The 21,446-nt window shown below is 43.9% G+C and overlaps 1 protein-coding gene across 4 annotated transcripts in view; it reads right to left on the minus strand.

The window, feature by feature from the left end:
- The window catches only part of CFAP57 (cilia and flagella associated protein 57), a 162,776-nt gene that overhangs the window by 80,627 nt on the left and 60,703 nt on the right, over positions 1–21,446 (minus strand). For all 4 annotated transcript variants that reach the window (XM_030571663.1, XM_030571661.1, XM_030571662.1 and 1 more), the window contains 3 exons: positions 16,060–16,225; positions 15,499–15,612; positions 894–1,106 (listed from right to left, as the gene is read on the minus strand). In XM_030571663.1, coding sequence (XP_030427523.1) covers positions 894–1,106; positions 15,499–15,612; positions 16,060–16,225 — 493 coding nt within the window. The remainder of the gene's footprint in view (positions 1–893; positions 1,107–15,498; positions 15,613–16,059; positions 16,226–21,446) is intronic.

Here is a 21,446-nt window from a genome sequence, read left to right on the forward strand (position 1 = left end):
CCTAATTTTACAGAGGTTCTTCTTTTAATAATAAAGTTCTTCTTTTAAAAACCTAATTGGTTTTCAGTGTCCTAAAAACCCAAGGGTCTGGTCTGTGCTCATCTTGTTAACCTATTTGGTTGGTATATTATTCTCAAGCCTCCCCAGAAAATGAGGTGAAGTGGCTTGGGGGAATATTTTTGGGGGGACAGGTCTCCAAGTGGCCCCTCCCTAAATGTTTGTTTAAATCACTTTGTGGTGTCAGAAATACCATCCAAAAACACAACAAAAAATTGTGCCTTAAAAAGGTTTTTAACCTAAGCTTGTAAAATATAAACTTAGGGAGTCTTTCATGCAGGTCTTCACACCTGTACCCTAAAGTTCAAAGTAAAAAAAACCCCTAACATAAGGTTTATAAATAGATCTTTGTAAAATTTTCAAAAGTGTCTAAGTAACTTTTAAAGATAAGACTTAGGTGCTTTTGAAAATTTTAAACACTTGTCACACACATTTAACTGCTTCTGTAAAGAAAAGCTGTGGACAAGGGAAACTGCAACTGATGAGATATATTTGAATTTTAGTAAAGCTTTTGATAATTTATCTCATAAAGTTAATGTGTCATATGCATTGAAAAATTGCTGGAAGTATCATAAATTGAAATGAAACAGCAACAAATGCTCAGGTATCATGGGGAAGGACACAGTATAAGAACATGGATAAATAACAACATAACATTTCAGGTGGTAGGAGGTGTTGGTGGATGCATATGCAGATAAGGTTCCTTCCTATTCGCCTAAACTGGAAAACAGGAGGTAGGGTGAGGAAACACCAGTGCTTTCCCTGGGTAATGACCATCCTTTAAGCTGCCTGCCAGGACCTGGCAAAGTCACAGTTATGTATGTTAACTGGCTTACCGAAGAATCCGAAATTTCCTTGAGCGTTTGGTCAGATCCAACAGCAAAGATGATTTTGGCGTCAGGAGAGATGGCAACACCGCTGTAGCTGCAGGACTTGAGCACACACTCTGACTCCCTCTTACCCGTCAACAAGCTCCACTCATACACTGCACCATCTGTGCCACAGGAAATCAACTTATTGTCATCTGCACTCCATATGACTGAGCGCACCTGGTAAGAGTGGAGACACACCAATCAGACCCATACTTGGTGACTCTATGAGCCCTGGAAGGGAGCTTGTGTCTTGTTAAATTTGACCATTTTAACTGGTGAACCCCTTCTAGACATGGTTCTGTTTATAGTAATCCCTATATGGAACAGCCATGCTTCTAATATAGCTTTTGCTCTTTTTAACCAACCAAACACTTTGTAATTAAATTTCTCCTTTCTTTTTTGGTGTTTTTGCTTTGTTATTGTTTTTTTTCTTTTGTTTTTGTTTTTTGCTTTAGAAAACATATAAGAATTACTTATAGAATTAAGCATACTGATAGAAAATGTTAAAATGCTAATCATATTAGTGAGCATAAGGGGAGTCCTGTAACATATCTCCAGGTTCTTTCACCTGTTACTTCACTACCATTACCAACTGCTACCCCTCAGAACAACCTGAGACTATTTAGATACATTATACAAGTTGGCTACCAGTGATTGAGCTCCTACCTAGTGAGAAGCAATGATCACATCAGTGCACTGAAGATATTTTCACTACAGCAGTGAGTTACAGAAAGATTAGAATAAATAATACTATAAAAAAGGGTTACTGACCATAACTGTTGTTCTTCGAGATGTGTTGCTCATGTCTATGCCACATTAGGTGTGTGCATGCCATGTGCACTGTTGCTGGAGATGTTTCCCTCAGTGGTATCCATTGGCCTGGCTTTAGCACCCCCTGATGCAGCGCGCTCAGGTGCTGGTATAAGGGGCGTCAAAGGCCATACACCCTCTCAGTTCCTTCTTGTTGGTCCACTCCAACAGAGGAGCAGGAGGGTGGGTCGTGGAATGGACATGAGCAATACATTTCAAAGAACAACAATTATGGTCAGTTACCATTTTTTCTTTTTCAAGTACTTGCTCATGTCCATTCCACAAGATGACTCACAAGTAGTACCTCAGAAGGTGGGATCAGAGTTCATGGACATGCTGGCTGCAACATTGTTCTTCCGAACCTGGCGTCATCTCTGGCCTGTGGGGTGATGGCATAGTGGGATGCAAAGGTATGCACCGATGACCAAGTTGCTGCCCTGCAGTTGTTTTGGACTGGGACTTGTGCAAGGAATGCCACTTATGTTCTTAAATAGTCCAAGATAACCTGAAGAGAAGACTGGATCGGAGAGAGACCTCTATGTCACACCCAAATTGAGAAGCACTTCCATTTGGCAAAGTAGGTAGCCCTAGTGGACGGCTTTCTACTACCTATCAAGATCTAGAGAATTAGCTCCTAACAGGCCTGCTCCTCCAGGTTCAGCCATATAACATCCACACAGTTAGGTGAAGGGAGGTGAGGTTTGGGTGAAGCAACTGGCCATGGTCTTCTGAGATCAGGTCCAGACAGAGCAAAAGCAGGATTGGGATTGCTATTGACAGATCTAGCAGCATGCCAAACTGGTGTTGATGTGGCCATACTGAGGCTATGAGAATAACTCTCGCCTTGTCCCACTTGATTTTCAGGAGGACCTTGTGAACCAGAGGGACAGGGGGAAAAGTATAGAGCAGAAGCCCTGTCCATGGGAACAGGAAGGCATAGGAGAGAGGGCCCAGGCTGTGTCCTCACAGTGAGAAAAACTAGTAGGACTTTCTGTTCTGCTTGGTCATGAACAGGTCCACCTGGGAAGACCCCCAGCATTGGAAGATGAACCTGATGATTTATGGTGATGGAACCACTCGTGGTGAGAGGAAAAGGACCTCGTGAGGTGATCCACCAGTGCATTCTGGACTCTGGGAAGATGTGATGCCTCAAGGTGGATGGAGTGCTTCGTGCAGAAATCTCATAGATGGATGACCTCCTGATACAGGGTAGAGGATCAAGCTCCTCCCTGCTTGTTGATATAGAACATGGCCACAGTATTGTCTGTCAGGACTTGCACCACCTTGCCAGAGGTCTGGGGAAGGAACACTTGGGTGGCTAAGCAGACAGCACTGAGTTCCCTGATGTTTATGTGCAGGGAGAGTTCTTCCTGGTGTAGGCCAAGGCCCTTCTGCAATAAGAAGCAGCTGCCATAGTAGGACAGCAGAAGCCATGACTTAAGAAGCAGGGAGTAATGTCCCATCTAAACTGCATCAACACAATATAGTATTGGATTGTAAGAAGCATTTCTGCACTAATAGCACCAACAGTGACCAAACAGACAAATCTTAAGATGTGCAAAGAGAACTTCGCAAGCAAACACTTTGTCTGGCAAACCCACTTACTAGTAGTTTTGGTTGAAAAGATACCATTGATTGCTTTTGTCTGATTTTTAATTTGAATTACTTCCATTTGTAACTCCTCACTTAAGTCATCCCGGTTAATGTTGTTTTGTTGTTACATTGCTGATCAATTAGAGAACATGCTCGTTTAAAGTTGCGCAATGCCCGTTATTTGGCAGCCACCTGCTTTGTCCACTGCTTGCAGGAAGAGCAGCTGGTTGGAGCTAGCTGGTGGGGGCTTGGAACCAGGATGGGCCAGCAGCCCCCTTCTCAGCTCCCCTAAGTTCCCTGTGCAGCAGCCGCCCAGCAGGCTATCAACTGCCAGGCAATTCAGGTGTCCCTTCCCCATGGATGTGTGCTGCTCCTGCCCTCTACCTTGGAGCTGCTCCTGGGAACCTCCTACTTGCTGGCGGGCGGGGGGGGTAGGGATGCTTATGTCAGGGTGTCCCCCTTCCCCTGCTCCTTTACCCTATTCCACAGACCAGGGGAGGACAAGACAGGGCTCAGGATGGAGGAAGCTTGCTGGCAGCAGCTGCTGTCTCAACTTGCTGATCTACTTAAAAAGGCAGTGTACTTAGAGTGGGGTCAGCGTACTTAAAGGGGCAAAATGCATCTCTCTCTCTCTCTCGCACACACATCTCTGTCTCTCTCTGCCATGCTGTATCTCCTCCCATAATTCATGCTGCCTTGTAGAGTATGAGGGTATGTCTACACTACAGGATTATTCCGATTTTACAGAAACCAGTATTTGGAAACAGATTATATAAAGTCGAGTGCACGCGGCCACACTAAGCACATTAATTCGGTGATGTGCGTCCATGTACCGAGGCTAGCATCAATTTCCAGAGCGTTGCACTGTGGGTAGCTATCCCATAGCTATCCCATAGTTCCCACAGTCTCCCCTGCCCATTGGAATTCACAATGCATGAGGGGCAAAAACAGTGTCGTGGGTGATTCTGGGTAAATGTCATCAGTCAATCCTCCCTCCGTGAAAGCAACGGCAGACAATCATTTTGCGCCCTTTTCCCTGGATCGCCCTGGCAGACGCCATAGCACGGCAACTATGGAGCCCGTTCAGCCTTTTTTCACTGTCACCGTATGTCATCTGGATGCTGCTGACAGATGCGGTACTGCAGTGCTACACAGCAGCATTCCCTTGCCTTTGCAAGTTAGCAGAGATGGTTACCAGTCATATTGTACTGTCTGCTGCTGTCACGGGTGCTCCTGGCTGGCCTCGGAGAGGTTGGCCGGGGCGCATGGACAAAAATGGGAATGACTCCCCAGGTCAGTCCTGCCTAGAATATCAGGCAAGTCTACTAAAGAACCAGAGAGGCAAACAGCGCTCTGGGTCAGAGCCCCAGACATCCCACAAAAATGATGAGCTGCATGCCATTCTAGGGGGTGTCCCTGCAACAACCCCACCCACTGCTTCCCTCCTCCCTCATCCCTCCTGAGCTACCATGCCAGTTATCCCATTTGTGTGATGAAGTAATAAAGAATGCATGAATAAGAAACAACACTGACTTTATTGTGTCTGCAAGCAGAGATAAAAGGGGATGGGGGAGGGCAGCCTCCAGCTGCTATGATATTCCAGGCAGGACTGAATCTCCATTAGACATTAAACGGAGGGAGGGGAGCGCAGCCTCCAGCTTCTATGATATTCCAGGCAGGACTGAATCTCCAGGAGACATAGCTTAAAGAAGGGAATGACTGGGAGTCATTCCCATTTTTGTCGAGGTGCCCCCCGGCCGACCTCATTGAGGCCAGCCAGGAGCACTCATGGGATGACGATGACGAATAACAGTCATATTATACCATCTGCTATCAGAAAGGGAAAGGAATGCTGCTGTGTAGTGCTGCAGCACCATGTCTGCCAGCAGCATCCAGTAGACATACGGTGACATTGAAAAAAGGCGAGAAATGATTTTTTTCCCCTTTTCTTTCATTGGGGGGGGGGCTGACGACATATACCCTGACCCCCTTGTGACAATGTTTTTGACCCTTCAGGGATTGGGAGCTCAGCCAAGAATGGTTTTTGGAGAGTGCGGGAACTGTGGGATAGCTAGAGTCCTCAGTCCCCCCTCCCTCCCTCCGTGAGCATCCATTTGATTCTTTGGTTTTCCGTTACGCTTGTCTCAGCTCCTTAAGTTTCACGCAACACTGTGTTGAGTCCCTGTTGTGGCCTCTGTCTATCATAGCCTTGGAGATTTTTTCAAATGCTTTGGCATTTTGTCTTTTGGAACAGAGTTCTGATAGAACAGATTCATCTCCCCATACAGAGATCAGCTTCAGTATCTCCCGTATGGTCCATGCTGGAGCTCTTTTTTGATTCTGGGACTGCATGGTCACCTGTGCTGATCGGTGCTCCAAGCTGGGCAAACAGGAAATGAAATTCAGAAGTTCGTGGGGCTTTTCCTGTCTACCTGGCCAGTGCATCCGAGTTCAGATTGCTGTCCAGAGCAGTCACAATGGTGCACTGTGGGATAGTGCCTGGAGGCCAATACCGTTGAATTGCGGCCATACTAACCCTAATCCGAAATGGCAATACCAATTTCAGTGCTACTCCCCTCATCAGGGAGGAGTACAGATATCGGTATTAAGAGCCCTTTATATCAATATAAAGGGCTTCGTTGCGTGGACAGGTGCAGGGTTAATATAATTTAATGCTGCTAATTTCGATATAAACTTGTAGTGTAGACCAGGCCTGAGGCTATATTAGCAACGGTAACCCTTGAGAGCTCAGCCGAGCACTAGTTCATAAGAACAGCCATACTGGGTCAGACCAAAGGTCCATCTAGCCCAGTATCGTGTCTACCGACAGTGGCCAATGCCAGGTGCCTCAGAGGGAGTGGACCTAACAGGCAATGATCAAGTGATCGCTCTCCTGCCATCCATCTCCATCCTCTGACAAACAGAGGCTAGGGACATCATTCCTTACCCATCCCTCGCTAATAGCCATTAATGGACTTAACCTCCATGAATTTATCCAATTCTCTTTTAAATGTTGTTATAGTCCTAGCCTTCACAACCTCCTCAGGTAAGGAGTTCCACAAGTTGACTGTGCGCTGCATGAAGAAGAACTTCCTTGTATTTGTTTTAAACCTGCTGCCTATTAATTTCATTTGGTGACCCCTAGTTCTCGTATTATGAGAATAAGTAAATAACTTTTCCTTATCCACTTTCTCCACATCACTCATGATTTTATATACCTCTATCATATCCCCCCTTAGTCTCCTCTTTTCCAAGCTGAAGAGTCCTAGCCTCTTTAATTTCTCCTCATATGGAACCCGTTCCAACCCCCTGATCATTTTAGTTGTCCTTTTCTGAACCTTTTCTAGTGCCAGTATATCTTTTTTGAGATGAGGAGACCACATCTGCATGCAGTATTCGAGATGTGGGCGTACCATCGATTTATATAAGAGCAATAATATACTCTCTGTCTTAGTCTCTATCCCCTTTTTAATGATTCCTAACATCCTGTTTGCTTTTTTGACCGCCTCTGTACACTGCGTGGATATCTTCGGAGAACTATCCACAATGACTCCAAGATCTTTTTCGTGATTTGTTGTAGCTAAATTAGCCCCAATCATATTGTATGTATAGTTGGGGTTATTTTTTCCAAAGTGCATTACTTTACATTTATCCACATTACATTTCATTTGCCATTTTATTGTCCAATCACTTAGTTTTGTGAGATCTTTTTGAAGTTCCTCACAGTCTGTTTGGTCTTAACTATCTTGAGCAGTTTAGTATCATCTGCAAACTTTGCCACCTCACTGTTTACCCCTTTCTCCAGATCATTTATGAATAAGTTGAATAGGATTAGTCCTAGGACTGACCCTTGGGGAACACCACTAGTTACCCCTCTCCATTCTGAGAATTTACCATTAATTCCTACCCTTTTTTCCCTGTCTTTTAACCAGTTCTCAGTCCATGAAAGGACCTTCCCTTTTACCCCATGACAGCTTAATTTATGTAATAGCCTTTGGTGAGGGACCTTGTCAAAGGCTTTCTGGAAATCTTAAGTACACTATGTCCACTGGATCCCCCTTGTCCACATGCTTGTTGACCCCTTCAAAGAACTCTCATAGATTAGTAAGACACGATTTCCCTTTACAGAAACCATGTTGACTATTGCTCAACAGTTTGCGTTTTTCTATGTGTCTGACAATTTTATTCTTAACTGTTGTTTCAACTAATTTGCCTGGTACTGACGTTAGATTTACCGGTCTGTAATTGCCAGGATCACCATTAGAGCCCTTTTTAAATATTGGTTTTACATTAGCTAACTTCCAATCATTGGGTACAGTCACTGGGTACAGAAGCAATAAGGCAATAAGGAAAAATCTCACCCTCTTCCACCTTCTGACTCCACCATCTCAACCGAGCTTCACAATCATCATTGCTGTGTACCGTACTAAACTGTTTGTTTAAAACATATACTGTGTGTGTATAAATAAAATATAGGCTTGTCTGGCAAAAAAATTTCCCTGGAACCTAATCACTCCTTATTTACATTAATTTTAATGCAAAATTGGATTCACTTAACATCGTTTCGCTTAAAGTAGAATTTTCCAGGAACATAACTACAACATAATTACTTACTGAATGGGGGAGGCAACCTAGTGACAGATGATGTGGAAAAAGGTGAAGTACTCAATGCTTTTTTTGCCTCGGTCTTCACAGACAAAGTCAGCTCCCAGTCTGCTGCACTGGGCAACACAATATGAGGAGGAGGTGAGCAGCCCTCAGTGGTGAAAAAACAGATTAAGGACTATTTAGGAAAACTGGACATGCACAAGTCCATGGGTCCAGATCTAATGCATCCAAGGGTGCTGAGGAAGTTGGCTGATGTGATTGCAGAGCCATTGGCCATTAACTTTGAAAATTTGTGGCGATTGGGGAAGGTCCCAGACGATTGGAAAAACTCAAATATAGTGCCCATATTTTAAAAACAGAAGAAAGAAAATCTGGGGAACTACAGACTGGTCAGCCTCACTTCAGTCCCCAGTAAAATCAAGGATCAGGTCCCCAAGGAATCCATTTTGAAGCACTTGGAGGCGAGGAAGATGATCAGGAACAGTCAGCATGGATTCACCAAGGGCAAGTCATGCCTGACCAACCTGATTGCCTTTTATGATGAGATAACTGGCTCTGTGGATATGGGGAAAGTGGTGGAAGTGATATATCCTGACTTTAGCAAAGCTTTTGATATGATCTCCCACAGTATTCTTGCCAGCGCGTTAAAGAAGTATGGATTGGATGAATGGACTATAAAGTGGATAGAAAGCTGGCTAGATTGTCAGGCTCAACGGGTAGTGATCAACGACTTGATGTCTAGTTGGTAGCCGGTATCAAGCGGAGTGCCCCAGGGGTTGGTTCTGGGGATGGTTTTGTTCAACATCTTTATTAATTATCTGGATGATGAGATGAATTGCACCCTCAGCAAGTTTGCAGATGACACGAAGCCGGGGGGAGAGGTAGATATGCTGGAGGGTAGGGATAGGGTCCAGAGTGACCTAGACAAATTGGAGGATTGTGCCAAAAAAAATCTGAGGAGGTTCAACAAGGACAAGTGCAGAGTCCTGCACTTAGGAAAGAAGAATCCCATGTACCGCTACAGGCTGGAAGCAGTACTGCAGAAAAAGACCTGGGGATTACAGTGGATGAAAAGCTGGATATGAATCAACATTGTGCCCTTGTTGCTAATAAAGTCAATGGCATATTAGGGTGTATTAATAGGAGCATTGCCACCAGATTGAGGGAAGTGATTATTCCCCTCTATCCAGCACTGGTGAGGCCACACCTAGAGTATCACATCCAGTTTTGGTCCCTCCACTACAAAAGGGATGTGGACAAATTGGAGATAGTCCAGTGGAGGGCAATAAAAATGATTAGGGGGCTGGAGCACATGACTTACGAGGAGATACTGCAGAAGAGTGTGTGTGGGGGGATTTGATAGCAGCCTTCAACTACCTGAAGGGAGGTTCCAAAGAGGATGGTGCGAGGCTGTTCTCAGTGGTGGCAGATGACAGAACAAGAAGCAATGGTCTCAAGTTGCAGTGGAGGAGGTCTAGGTTGGATATTAGGAAACACTATTTCACTAGGAGGGTGGTGAAGAACTGGAATGGGTTACCTAGGGAGGTGGTGCAATCTCCATCCTTAGAGGTTTTTAAGGCGCGGCTTGACAAAGCCCTGGCTGGGATGATTTAGTTAGTGTTTGTCCTTCTTTGATGATGGGATTGGACTAGATGACCTCCTGAGTTCTCTTCCAACACTAATATTCTGATTCTATGATTCTAACGTTAAGGGAGGAGTTATTATAGGTCTGTTTTTTAGCCCTGGTCTACACTACGAGTTTAGGTCGAATTTAGCAGCATTAGATCGATTTAACCCTGCACCCATCTACATGACAAGCCACTTTTGTTGATTTAAAGGGCTCTTAAAATCGATTTCTGTACTCCTCCCCGACAAGGGGATTAACGCTTAAATTGACTCTGCTGGGTCGAATTTGGGGCAGTGTGGCTGTAATTCGATGGTAGCAGCCTCTGGGAGCTATCCCAGAGTGCTCCATTGTGACCGCTCTGGACAGCACTCTCAACTCAGATGCACTGACCAAGTAGACAGGAAAAGCCCCGCAAACTTTTGAATATCACTTCCTGTTTGGCCAGCGTGGCGAGCTGATCAGCACAGGTGACCATGCAGAGCTCATCAGCACCGGTGACCATGGAGTCCCAAAATTGCAAAAGAGTTCCAGCATGGACTGAATGGGAGGTACGGCATCTGATCACTGTATGGGGAGGTGAATCCGTGCTATCCGAACTCCGTTCCAAAAGACGAAATGCCGGAATATTTGAAAAAATCTCCAAGGGCATGAAGGACAGAGGTTATAACAGGGACTCACAGCAGTGCCGCGTGAAGCCTACCAAAGAACGAGAGAGCCCCAGACATGCCGCTTCTGTGATGAGCTGCATGCCATTCTAGGGGGTGCCCCTACAACTACCCCACCCCTGTGCTTCCCTCCTCCCCCACCCCTCTCAGGCTACCTTGGCAGTTATCCCCCCATTTGTGTGATGAATTAATGAATAATGCATGACTCTGAAACAACAATGGCTTTATTGCCTTTGCAAGTGGAGATCAAAGGGGGGAGCGGAGGGCGGTTGGCTTATAGGGAAGTAGAGTGAACCAAGGGGGCGGGTTTTCATCAAGGAGATACAAACAGAACTTTCACACCATAGCCTGGCCAGTCATGAAACTGTTTTTCAAAGCTCTGATGCACAGCGTGCCCTGCTGTGCTCTTCTAACTGCCCTGGTGTCTGGCTGTGCATAATCAGCGGCCAGGTGATTTGCCTCAACCTTCCACCCCACCATAAACATCTCCCCCTTACTCTCACAGATACTGTGGAGCACACAGCAAGCAGTAACAACAACAGGAATATTGGTTTCACTCAGGTCTAACCAAATCAGTAAACTGCACCAGCAAGCTTTTAAATGTCCAAAGGCACATTCTACTACCATTATGTACTTGCCCAGCCTATAGTTGAACTGCTCCTTACTACTGTCCAGGCTTCATGAGCCATGGGAGCAGGGGGTAGGCTGGGGTAGGTGCGACTGCGTGGTGCTGCCAACTGGGAGAGCAGCCTGAGGCAGAAGCCTCCAGCTGGCAAGATATTCCAGGCAGGACTGAATCTCCATTAGACAAAACTTAAGAAGAGAATGACCTGGAGTCATTCCCATTTTTGTCCAGACTTTCCCAACCGACCTCACCGAGGTCAGACAGGAGCACCCACGGGACGACGATGATGTCTAGCAGTCGTATTGCACCATCTGCAGTCCGCAAGGCAAGGCAAGGCAAGGGGATGCTGCTGTGTAGCACTGGAGTACCACGTCTGCCAGCAGCACCCAAGAGACATACGGTGACAGTGAGCTGAGCGGGCTCCATGCTTGCTGTGGTATGAGGGCTGCACGGGTAACCCAGGAAAAAAAGCGAGAAACTATTTTTTGCTGTTGCTTTCATGGAGGGAGGGAGGGGGGCCTGACAACACATACCCAGAACCACCCGCGACAATGTTTTTGCCCCATCAGGCACTGGGAGCTCAACTCAGAATTCCAATGGGCGGCGGAGGCTACAGGAACTGTGGGATAGCTACCACAGTGCAATGCTCCGAAAGTCGACGCTAGCCTCGGTACTGTAGACGCACACTGCTGACTTAATGCGCTTAGTGGGGATACACACAATCAACTGTATCAAATCGATTTCTAAAAAATCGACTTCTATTAAATCGACCTCATTTCGTAGTGTAAACATACCCTTAATTTTTCTCAAAATGTTAATTATCACTTAGGTGGTGGGCTAAGATTGGTGGAAAATATTGTTTTGTTAAAATTACTGTTTAAGTTATAGCTAAGCAGGACTCAAGTTTCATTACAAAAACCAGGGTCCAAGAAGGAAACCAGAGAGAGAAAGAAGAACTACTCACCTCCAAGACTCAACCCATGACCGAAGCTGCCAGAATACTCTGCACGATTGTGACGTGCAGCAACAAGAACCCATATGAGACTATCTTGGCCTGGCCAACAGGAAAAGTGTGCCTGCATGATCAGGACCGGTGAGCATAGCATTGTATGCTTAGCGTGTGTATTCTGCTTGGTAATTGTTAATAAATAGAGGTTAAGGATATTACTGGGTAAGGCTCTTTCACTGGGTAAAGGTCATGCAAACCCACAGGTTAGGCCCTGAGCCAGAATGGGTAAGGGTGGGTACTTAAATTGACCGGGTTGCGCCCTGAGCCTAGAATGGGTAAGGGTGGATGTCTTCCGCCCGAGTCCAGGATGGGAAAGGGTAGGGTGCCTAAATTAACTGGAATACACTTTTAGCCCTGTAGTAGGAAGAGAGCCTAAGACATAAGCCCTTGTATTAGAGGTCTGGTATGAGGCCTGAGGCCTGGGCTAAAGTAGTAGTCAAAGCTTTACTAATATAAAGCAAAGGCAAGCTATGAGCAAAAGGTAGAACCTGCTCGCAGAATCTGGCAAGAACGGGCTGATACTGCAGAAATACACATTCCTAAGAAATGCTAGGCTCAGAGTACTCACACAAACGCATCCTGATATCAGGATATTCTGGTACCACTTGATATTAGGGATGGTACAAAAACATTCCCCAAGGATAACAGGAACACACTGACCCCCCCTGCCCCAAAAGATAAGGTCAGGATGACAGTACGTAATAAAGATTTTTTAATCAAACCAACATATACATGGTGATGGGCGATAACTAGTCACTTCAGGGGGCAGTAACTAACTATGTCAGAGGGGCAGTAACTAACTTTTTTGTATCAGCGTATAAAGAAATATCTTAGAGGGAGTGTCTTTGTCTAGCCTAGGGAGGAACAGAAAGTCCCATCTTTCACTGAGCTGGTCCGTCGTTACGGGCATATGTGTATTAGTGGTATGGTAGAGTCTGCGGGATTCTAGTACCACAGCGCCTGAACTGGACCCATTACAGCCTCATTAATGGGTAAGGCCACTTTGAAGGGAGCTGCTGCAGCCAGAATGTCAATAAGGCTGTGGGATGATTCCTTAAAATCCTCAGTCTCCAGCCCTAGGTTAGCTGCTATCTGCTTCAGAAGGTCCTGATGGGCCCTGAAGTCATCCTGCAGAAGTGAGTTACTCAGCCTCAAGACAGCTTCCTCTAGGGAGGAGGAGGAGGAAGCCTGCACCAGACGAGGGGCTCCTTCCTCTTCCTCAATGACATCCAAGGTAGCCACATTCTGAATGTTGGACCTGAAGTCAGGGTCCAGTGCCAACAGGGAAGGGGCGGTAGCCCACTCTCAGAAACAAACGGGTATGATTGATGAGAAGGAGGACTAGGTACCAGGGGAAACCCCTCAGGTTCCAGTATGGGCACTGCATAGGCTACTGACCACTGGCCAGGTGCTGGGGGGGGACCCGCACCGAGGTCTGGCAGCACCAGGTACTGGTGGTGGCCCTGAGGCTCAGCATAGGGTTCTCCTTTGAACTCAGAAGAAGAGTTCTCCTTTGGTCACCACGGTGGTGCAGTACCCCTCTCTGTCTCTACTCAGTGCTGGGGGTCCGGGGACCATCAGCAGACTGGAGATGGTCATGACAATGGTATCAGGGTCGGCTTGCCCCTAGAAGGTCCTGGGAAGTCCAGTGCTGGGAATGAGCTCAAAACACCATGCTACTTCCTGTTCACAGACATCAGAGCCAGCAGCTGACTCATCAGAGTTGGGGGAACCAAGAGAGAAAGTAAGTCCCTGGCCACTGCAAAGGCCTCTGGGGTCAATAGAACTGTCAGACTGCTGGTGGTATGGAGGCTTCTGGGCATCGGCGGAGGGTCCCGCACCACGCAGACAAAATGTTCTGGGTGGATTTGACGGTGCCACCATAGGACCAGGAGTGGAGGAGTGGCCTGATGCAAGTTGCACTCTACTGCCTTCCCCATGCTTGTCCTTCTTCTGCACTGGTGAGTGCCCTCTGTTGGTGCACTGCTTTTTGTGCTACTTCTTCAGCACTGGAGATGGTGAACAGTGCCAGGAAGAGCGTAGTGCTAGAGGAGCGCTTTGCACCAAGGCCAAAGTGCTTGGTGCAGAATTGGTGCAGCTTGGCTCTGAGGCTGGTCTTAAGAGTGGCTTCCATTAGGATAGCCTTCAGTCTTATTTCTCTATCCTTTTTTGAGCAGGATCTAAAGTTCCGACAACTGTGGCACTTGTCCCTCATGTGACTTTCTCACATGCACTTCAAGTGGCTGGAGTGCGGGTCGCTCACAGGCAGAACCACAATGTTTGAAGCCTGGGGACTGGGACATGTCCAGCTGCTGGACTGAAAAAAGTCCCTTGATGATAGGGACTATCTATTCACAGTAACGCTAACTATAATACCTATTGTGACAAAGTTCCTCCTCTACCTTGGTGAGTCCTGCACTTATTGGCAGATTTGCTCACCTCAGTGATCTTCCCCACAGTCTGGGTCAACTCCTCCTGTGTCTGATCAGGAGTTCGGAGGTTTGGGGGGAACCCGGGCCTGCCCTCTACTCCGGGTTCCAGCCCAGGGCCCTGTGGATTGCAGCTGTCTATAGTGCCTCCTGTAACAGCTGCATGACAGCTACAACTCCCTGGGTTACTTCCCCATGGCCTCCTCCAAACACCTTCTTTATCCTCACCACAGGACCTTCCTCCTGGTTTCTGATAACGCTTGTACTCCTTAGTCCTCCAGCAGCACACCCTCTCACTCTCAGCTCCTTGTGCCTCTTGCTCCCAGCTCCTCACACGCACTTCCTCTCCTCTGGCTCCCGCCTGCCTGACTGGAGTGAGCTCCTTTTTAAACCCAGGTGCCCTAATTAGCCTGCCTTGATTGGCTGCCGGTGTTCTAATTAGCCTGTCTGCCTTAACTGGTTCTAGCAAGTTTCTGACTACTCTAGTGCAGCCCCTGCTATGGTCACTCAGGAAACAGAAAACTACTCATCCAGTGACCAGTATATTTGCCCTCTACCAGACTCCTGTACCCCACTGGTTTGGGTCTGTCACACTATATACACTAAAATTATACTAAAAACTAATAAACTATGAATCAGAATCCAAAAACCACTGGAAAAAAGCCTTGCTGAAGCAAGAAGTGTTGTTCCAGCAACAGTCACAGACAGTAAAAAGGAACTGAGAGGATGAGTGGCTGGTGGTGCCCCTTATACAGGCACATAATTATGCAGCACCAGAGGTGCTAGGGCCAGCCCAATGGATACCACTAAGGGAAAAATCTTTGGCAATGGTGCACATGGCGTGCACACACCTAACGTGGCATGGACAAGAAGAACCAATCTTTTAATGAATTTTTTGTAAAAATATCCATATTTTCCAGGTCATTAATAAATATTAAGCACTGGCTGTAGAACAGAACCTTGGGGCACCTGCTTCCAGCTTTCTGCCATGATAAAAATTTACCATTTATTTCTTTGTATCTCTGCTTCCTGACTGTTAGCCAATTTCTGATCCATTACAGTTCTTTACCTCTCCCCCATGACTACTAAGTTTCCTTCATAGCCCCTGATGAGAGACTTAGATATAGGCTTTTTGAAACTTCTAATAAATTATATCTAGCAGTTCTCCTTTAGCCACTGCTATGGTAGGCATTGCACACTGACCTTCCCATTGTGTCCTTTCAGATTATTAACATTCTCAAAGCTGGTGGTGGAGTAAATATGAATCACATTTCCATTAACTGCAGCAAAAAGATGACCCCCATTACTGAAGGTGCACTGGAGAGAGAGAGAGAGAGAACACACACAACTATTACTGAATGTATGATGGACACACAGAAAGAAACCCACAACACCCAGTCTCTTACTGAAGTTGCAATACAGTCACCAGTGTTTGAAGGTCATGCAAGAAGAAACCTCCATGTATGGACATCATTTTTCATGATACCCCCTCATCTCCTAGGACCCACTTCTTAGCTACCCCATGGGTCTGATGCCCCCTTCTCCTGCAACTTCCACTTCCACAGTGCTTCTCACCTCTCTGGTGACTCCCAGGTCCCAAGCCCCAATTATGCCCTTTTTCATTCAGGATTCCCTCAGATTCTCATATCTCAACATTCACACTATTGTTCTCCTCTCCCAGCTCAACTCCTACATTGTTCCCCACCATGTCATTCACCCCACTTCCCAAGCTCCCCTGATCCCAGCTTGTGTGTTTCTCCTCACCTCTCTGCACCCTCTCACAGTGAAGTCCTTAAAAGTACGGATGTCATCAATTAGCAGGTTCATAAGCCGTAGTTTGTCAGAAAACCCAACCAAAACGTAAAGGCCAGTGGGATGAAGAGAAACTGCATATGCTTCTTCCTGGTACTCCTTATACAAGTCCAAAGTGCTGCAAGAATCACCACAGTCAGTAACACAGCCCAAGTCACACACTTACAAACAGCCAGACAGATGTCTAGTCCTGCACTGAGAATTGCTGCAGACCCCTTGCAGAGATTTAGGTGCTGTGAAACAATCAGCCATGTCACTATCACACAGGTGATACAGTCAGTGAACAGGAATTTGGGCACCTGAGACCTACTTGTCTATGGGGAAAGGTAAGGCAGGTTCGCAGGAGCAGAGACTCACTTGTCCACTGTTACACAATGAGGGAGATGAACGCAGTTCTGGCTGGATATTACACAAAAGAAATACATAGTCTTAGTTCCCCTGGCCATGTGAGACAATAAAATCAGTAGAATTGTTCAGTATTTCATATCCCTAAAATGCAGTGTCAGACACCTCCACTTTAATTATTGTACTGTGACATGCTTAGAGAAAAATTCATCATGAGAACCTTTCCATCATCAGTGTTTAGTCAGCTGATCCTATGTGTACCTGAGACATTCCTGCCTTTGATATTTTAATACATATTTTTTTTGGTGTAGTATTATATTACATTTGTTAGTTGTATACTTTTAACTAATTTTAGGTACTTTTAAGAGGCATTGACATTAATAGCTTAGGAGGGGTGTATTACAGGGTAACAGGGGAGATGGCAGGGGCAACTAGGTGTCTGTGGTACCTGTCATTTTAAATTGAATTAGGGAGAGCAATACATACTGAAGGATTTATTTAGAACACAGTGCGCAGCCTGTAGAACAAACCCCAAAATTCAATTAATATTACAATCCCAAGCATGGGTCCCACAATTTTTTTTTGTCAGTGTATAATTTTTTGTTTTTTTACTAGGGTCAGTTTTTAATGTTTTTTTTAGTTAGAAATTTTTGGACTTTGGCAATTTTAGTGGAGTGAGTGTTTTTGTTTTTTTTTTAAACAGTTGTGGTTTAGCATTTTACAGGGGAGAGGTTACCAGCACATTATTCTGTAATGGTTTTGATTTTTCTAGAAAAATTCAAAGACACAGTAGATTTGTTAATGGACAAGGGAGAGGTTACTAGCACTTTACCTTGTACTTTTTTTTTTTGCTGTTTAGAAGGCACAGTGGAGCTAGAAGGAGAAATAGGCTAATTATTAGTAGGAGAATTCTTCCGATGTGGAGGGGTTTTTTTGCAGTGAGAATTATGGGTTCAAGCAGTCAGTCTTTGGCACTTTACAGTGGTGTTGGTAGTTAGCAGGACTTAATAAAGGCCTCTCCAGCATGGAGCCAGAGCAGTTTTTTGTTGGTGGACCTTTACATTGATTTAGTTTTTTGATTTTAAGGAGTGGCAGAGCTGCTAGAGTCTTTGGGTAGCGCTTTTTTACCTGTGAGAAAAGAAACTTAACACATTTTATTAGTGCTGGCTGGTGACTCTTGCCCACATGCTCAGGGTTTAGCTGATCGCCATATTTGGGGTCGGGAAGGAATTTTCCTCCAGGGCGGATTGGCAGGGGCCCTGGAGGTTTTTCGCCTTCCCCTGCAGCGTGGGGCACGGGTCGCTTGCTGGTGGTTTCTCTGCAGCTTGAGGTCTTCAAACCAATTTTGAAGATTTCAATAACTCGATCCTGGGATAGGGGTTGTTATAAAATTGGATGGGTGGGGTTCTGTGGCCTGCCTTGTGCAGGAGGTCAGACTAGATGATCAGATTGCTCCCTTCTGACCTATGAGTCTATGAGTCTATGAGTGTTTTGCAGATTTTATAGCTGCTTGGGCACATTTAAGCTCCCCCACTTTTCTTGGTTATTAGCCAAGTTTTAGCTGTGAGCAGTGTCCTTGAATGGAGCCAGTGTTTTATTTTTAGTTTGCTAGCTATTATATATATATATATTTTTAGTTAATTTATTTTGTGGGTTTTTTTGGCTTTTTTGAATTTATAAAGGAAATTTTTATTTTTTATTTATATTTTTTTTAATAATGAACACATAAACATTGCCATTATATAGTATATTAGTTTTATTATTTAATGTATGCTATATATACTTTTTTACTAAAATAACTTTATTACAGAGCTTTGGAGCAACAAGCCACGACAAGCACACCTACTTTGAGGAGTTTATTTAGTACAACTTTTAGTTTAATAGCTTTTTACCATTTTTAGCCCTTGGCTAGACATCTGAGGTAGCTAGAAGGATTCCATGTACAATATGGGGAGTGGGTTAACCTTTTATGTTTTTGCTTTTAAAAACTGTTGGTATGCAAATTTTAATAACAATTTTTAATTAAAAGATTTGGCCAATTAAGTTTTTTTTATTTAAGCAAATGTATTACACTTTAATATATTACATTTTTGATTTATTTAAATACTTTGTATTTTAATTTAAATAAAACAAGTATTTGCATTTTAATTTAACTTTTTTGCCTGACTTTAAACCAGACCATTCCATGAAAACACTAAACACAACAATTTCGGCCAGGAGACAAACACCACAAGACAGAACATAGAACACAAAACATAATTTTTGTTGTGCCAGTAAATGCATGATATGTTGAATGCTGTTCAGCTGGCATTAGTTTTTTTTTATTATTTGAAAGACAAAAAAACAGAGGTCTATCTCTTCTGGGCAGTTAATTATTACTTAAATATACAAATACCCTTGTTGATTTTAGGCAAAACAGAGGAATTACCCCATTTTTTTTGGTATTTGTTTCATAGGCAGCCCAGGTTTCAGTGGCTTCTACCTTATTAGTTAGATAATTTGCATTAATACAGATGCTTTTTGGTTTGCTTTTGGATCCAAAGCTATTCACAGCTTAAAGATTCTTACCTTAAAAGAGACATAATTAACTTTACCAGAATTTTGATTGCTTTTTACTTTTAACTTTTGCTTTTAAACACTGAAAGAAAACATTACTACTTATAGTGCCCCTTTGAGCCTAATAAAATTTTAATTACATAGCACTGTATATATATTTTTAGCTAATTTAACTAAATTGTTTATAGCTAAATGATTGCAATTTAATAATACAACACTAGGGGCTGCCATTAAATTAGCACAACAGAGGGCTTGGGTTATTTCCTCTAAAAAAAAAGGGACCTGATCGGATCCCTATGGGATGGGGCCAATAGCACAGCAGCCATTTAAAATATTATTAAAAGCCAGAAACATTATAATAAATCGGGCCAACTAAAAAAGGCCACTAGCCTTATTTCTGAAGCTCAGCTAACCAAAGTACAGGCTAGAATTGGTAAGTTACATGTTATTTCCACCCTTAGTTCTATAACCCAAAAGTTACTAACAAAAATAATATTAAATATCACTAAGGCTGGAAAGTGGAATCTAATATGTTTAAAAATTCAAAATTTCCTAAATAACCAGCTAATAGCCATTCAAAATAATCTTAAGCACCAGACTTGGCCCACTGCCCTTACAAACACATCAAAAATACCATCTAATCTGTAGTCATAAAAACATATTTAAACACTTTCTAAGTGAAAGTATAAACATTCACAGTGCTCCTTTCAAGCATTTGGACCAGTTAGGGGGGTGTGCGCTTCTGCATATCGAATCCTAACGGGTCCATGGAGAGGATTAATATAAAACTAAATTATTCACCAAAACATCTAAAAAATTAAACCACCTAATATACTTAACTAATTTATAGTCAGTGCCCCAATCCCTTAGTTGGCGGACAAACAGGATTCCATTCTTTTGTCTGTACAATTATTCCTGAGTTGGGGGGTAGCTAAACTAAAAAAAGCAGTTGTAAATAGTTCTGCAGGGCTTAAAAAAGCAGCTAATGCATTAATAAACACTTTTTAAAAGTTACAAAAAAAATTAATAAAATAGCAAAAGTAACTTTGCAAAAAAAAACGTGCTAAATGCTATAAATGTTAAAATAGAGGGGGCTTGTGCTCGCATCAAGAAAAAATGCTGTTTTTATGTTAATCATTCTGGCTTAATTAAACAAAATTTATAGGCTATTAAAAACGCTGCTGTTATTTTTCATGCTGTATCTCTTAATCACACCTTTAATTTTAAAAACCTTCTCCCAAACCTTGGGTCATGGTTTACTGGCCTTTTCCGTACAATTGTTAAATACATTATTTTCTGTCTGTTCTTCCTATGTATTGTTTAAATAGTAATACAATGCACAAAATATCTGTATAATGCTGTAACCAAAGGTTCTGCTGTCCATAAAACAACTCAGTACCTGTCTCTTCAGCTTAATCGTAAATTACGTAACGGGCCTGGCAATCTGGGTTTGCCAGGCCCGAAGGGGGGATTGTAAAAGCTGGCTGACCCCCCTTAATAGATTACAAGCGGCCAGTAGGTAGGTGGGGGGGGGGGTAAGTACTGCTCATAACACAGTAGCCTGAACTTTTTCACTATCTCTTTTCCTCTGCCTCAAAGCAGGAAGATCCTGTTCCAAACCAGTCAGTACTACCCAGATAAGGGGAACATGAGATTTTACACTTACCAATCAAGTATTAACACGCAAGGGTCTTTGTCTAAATATGTATAAAAGGTTTGTAAAATTTGTGTAAGACAGAGTCTTTTGTACCAAGGTACAGGCTCTCCTTTTTCAGCAGAATAAAGCATTTTTCCTTATCCCTGTCAGGCTGTTAATTGGCTCTCAGCTCTTGGCTTGATTACTATAATGCAGCTTTGCATGGGGTTACCCTTGAAAACAACTGCAGGCAGGCAGTGCAGATTGCAGCTGCCTGCTTGCATTAGTGGTAAGAGACAAAAGATATTCACCGTATCTATTCTCTATAGGCTGCATGTGCTTCCTGTTTGCTCCGGGTGCAATTTCAGGTGTGGAGTTAAATGTATGGTGCTTGGGACTGGGAATTCTTGACTTCAGGACTCACTCCCCACATTGGTCTTTCACAGACTGCATGCATTAGGGCAGGATAGAAGATTCATATATTTACTCATGCTTCTGTTTGTGGGGGTGATTGTGCACATGATGTGGCACTATTTTAGAAAAGGAATTAATTTCATTTGATCTGGTTAATGAACTGATTAATCATTCAAATTCACAGAGCTGGTCAGACTAGTACATTTAGAAGTAATTTATAATAGGAATGACCCCTTCTGGTGCTCATGCAGCCATTGGTGTTCTTCTAATATTTTCTCACAAAAATTTTCTTTTCTGCCTGTGAAAATTTTCATTAAATTACATGCAAAAAAATAAGTTAAAAGAACATTTTAATGTTGCAAAGTCAAGCAATGAAAGAATTAGGAGA

Source organism: Gopherus evgoodei, chromosome 8 (genome assembly GCF_007399415.2).
Source record: "Gopherus evgoodei ecotype Sinaloan lineage chromosome 8, rGopEvg1_v1.p, whole genome shotgun sequence".
Classification (NCBI taxonomy): Eukaryota; Metazoa; Chordata; order Testudines; family Testudinidae; genus Gopherus; species Gopherus evgoodei.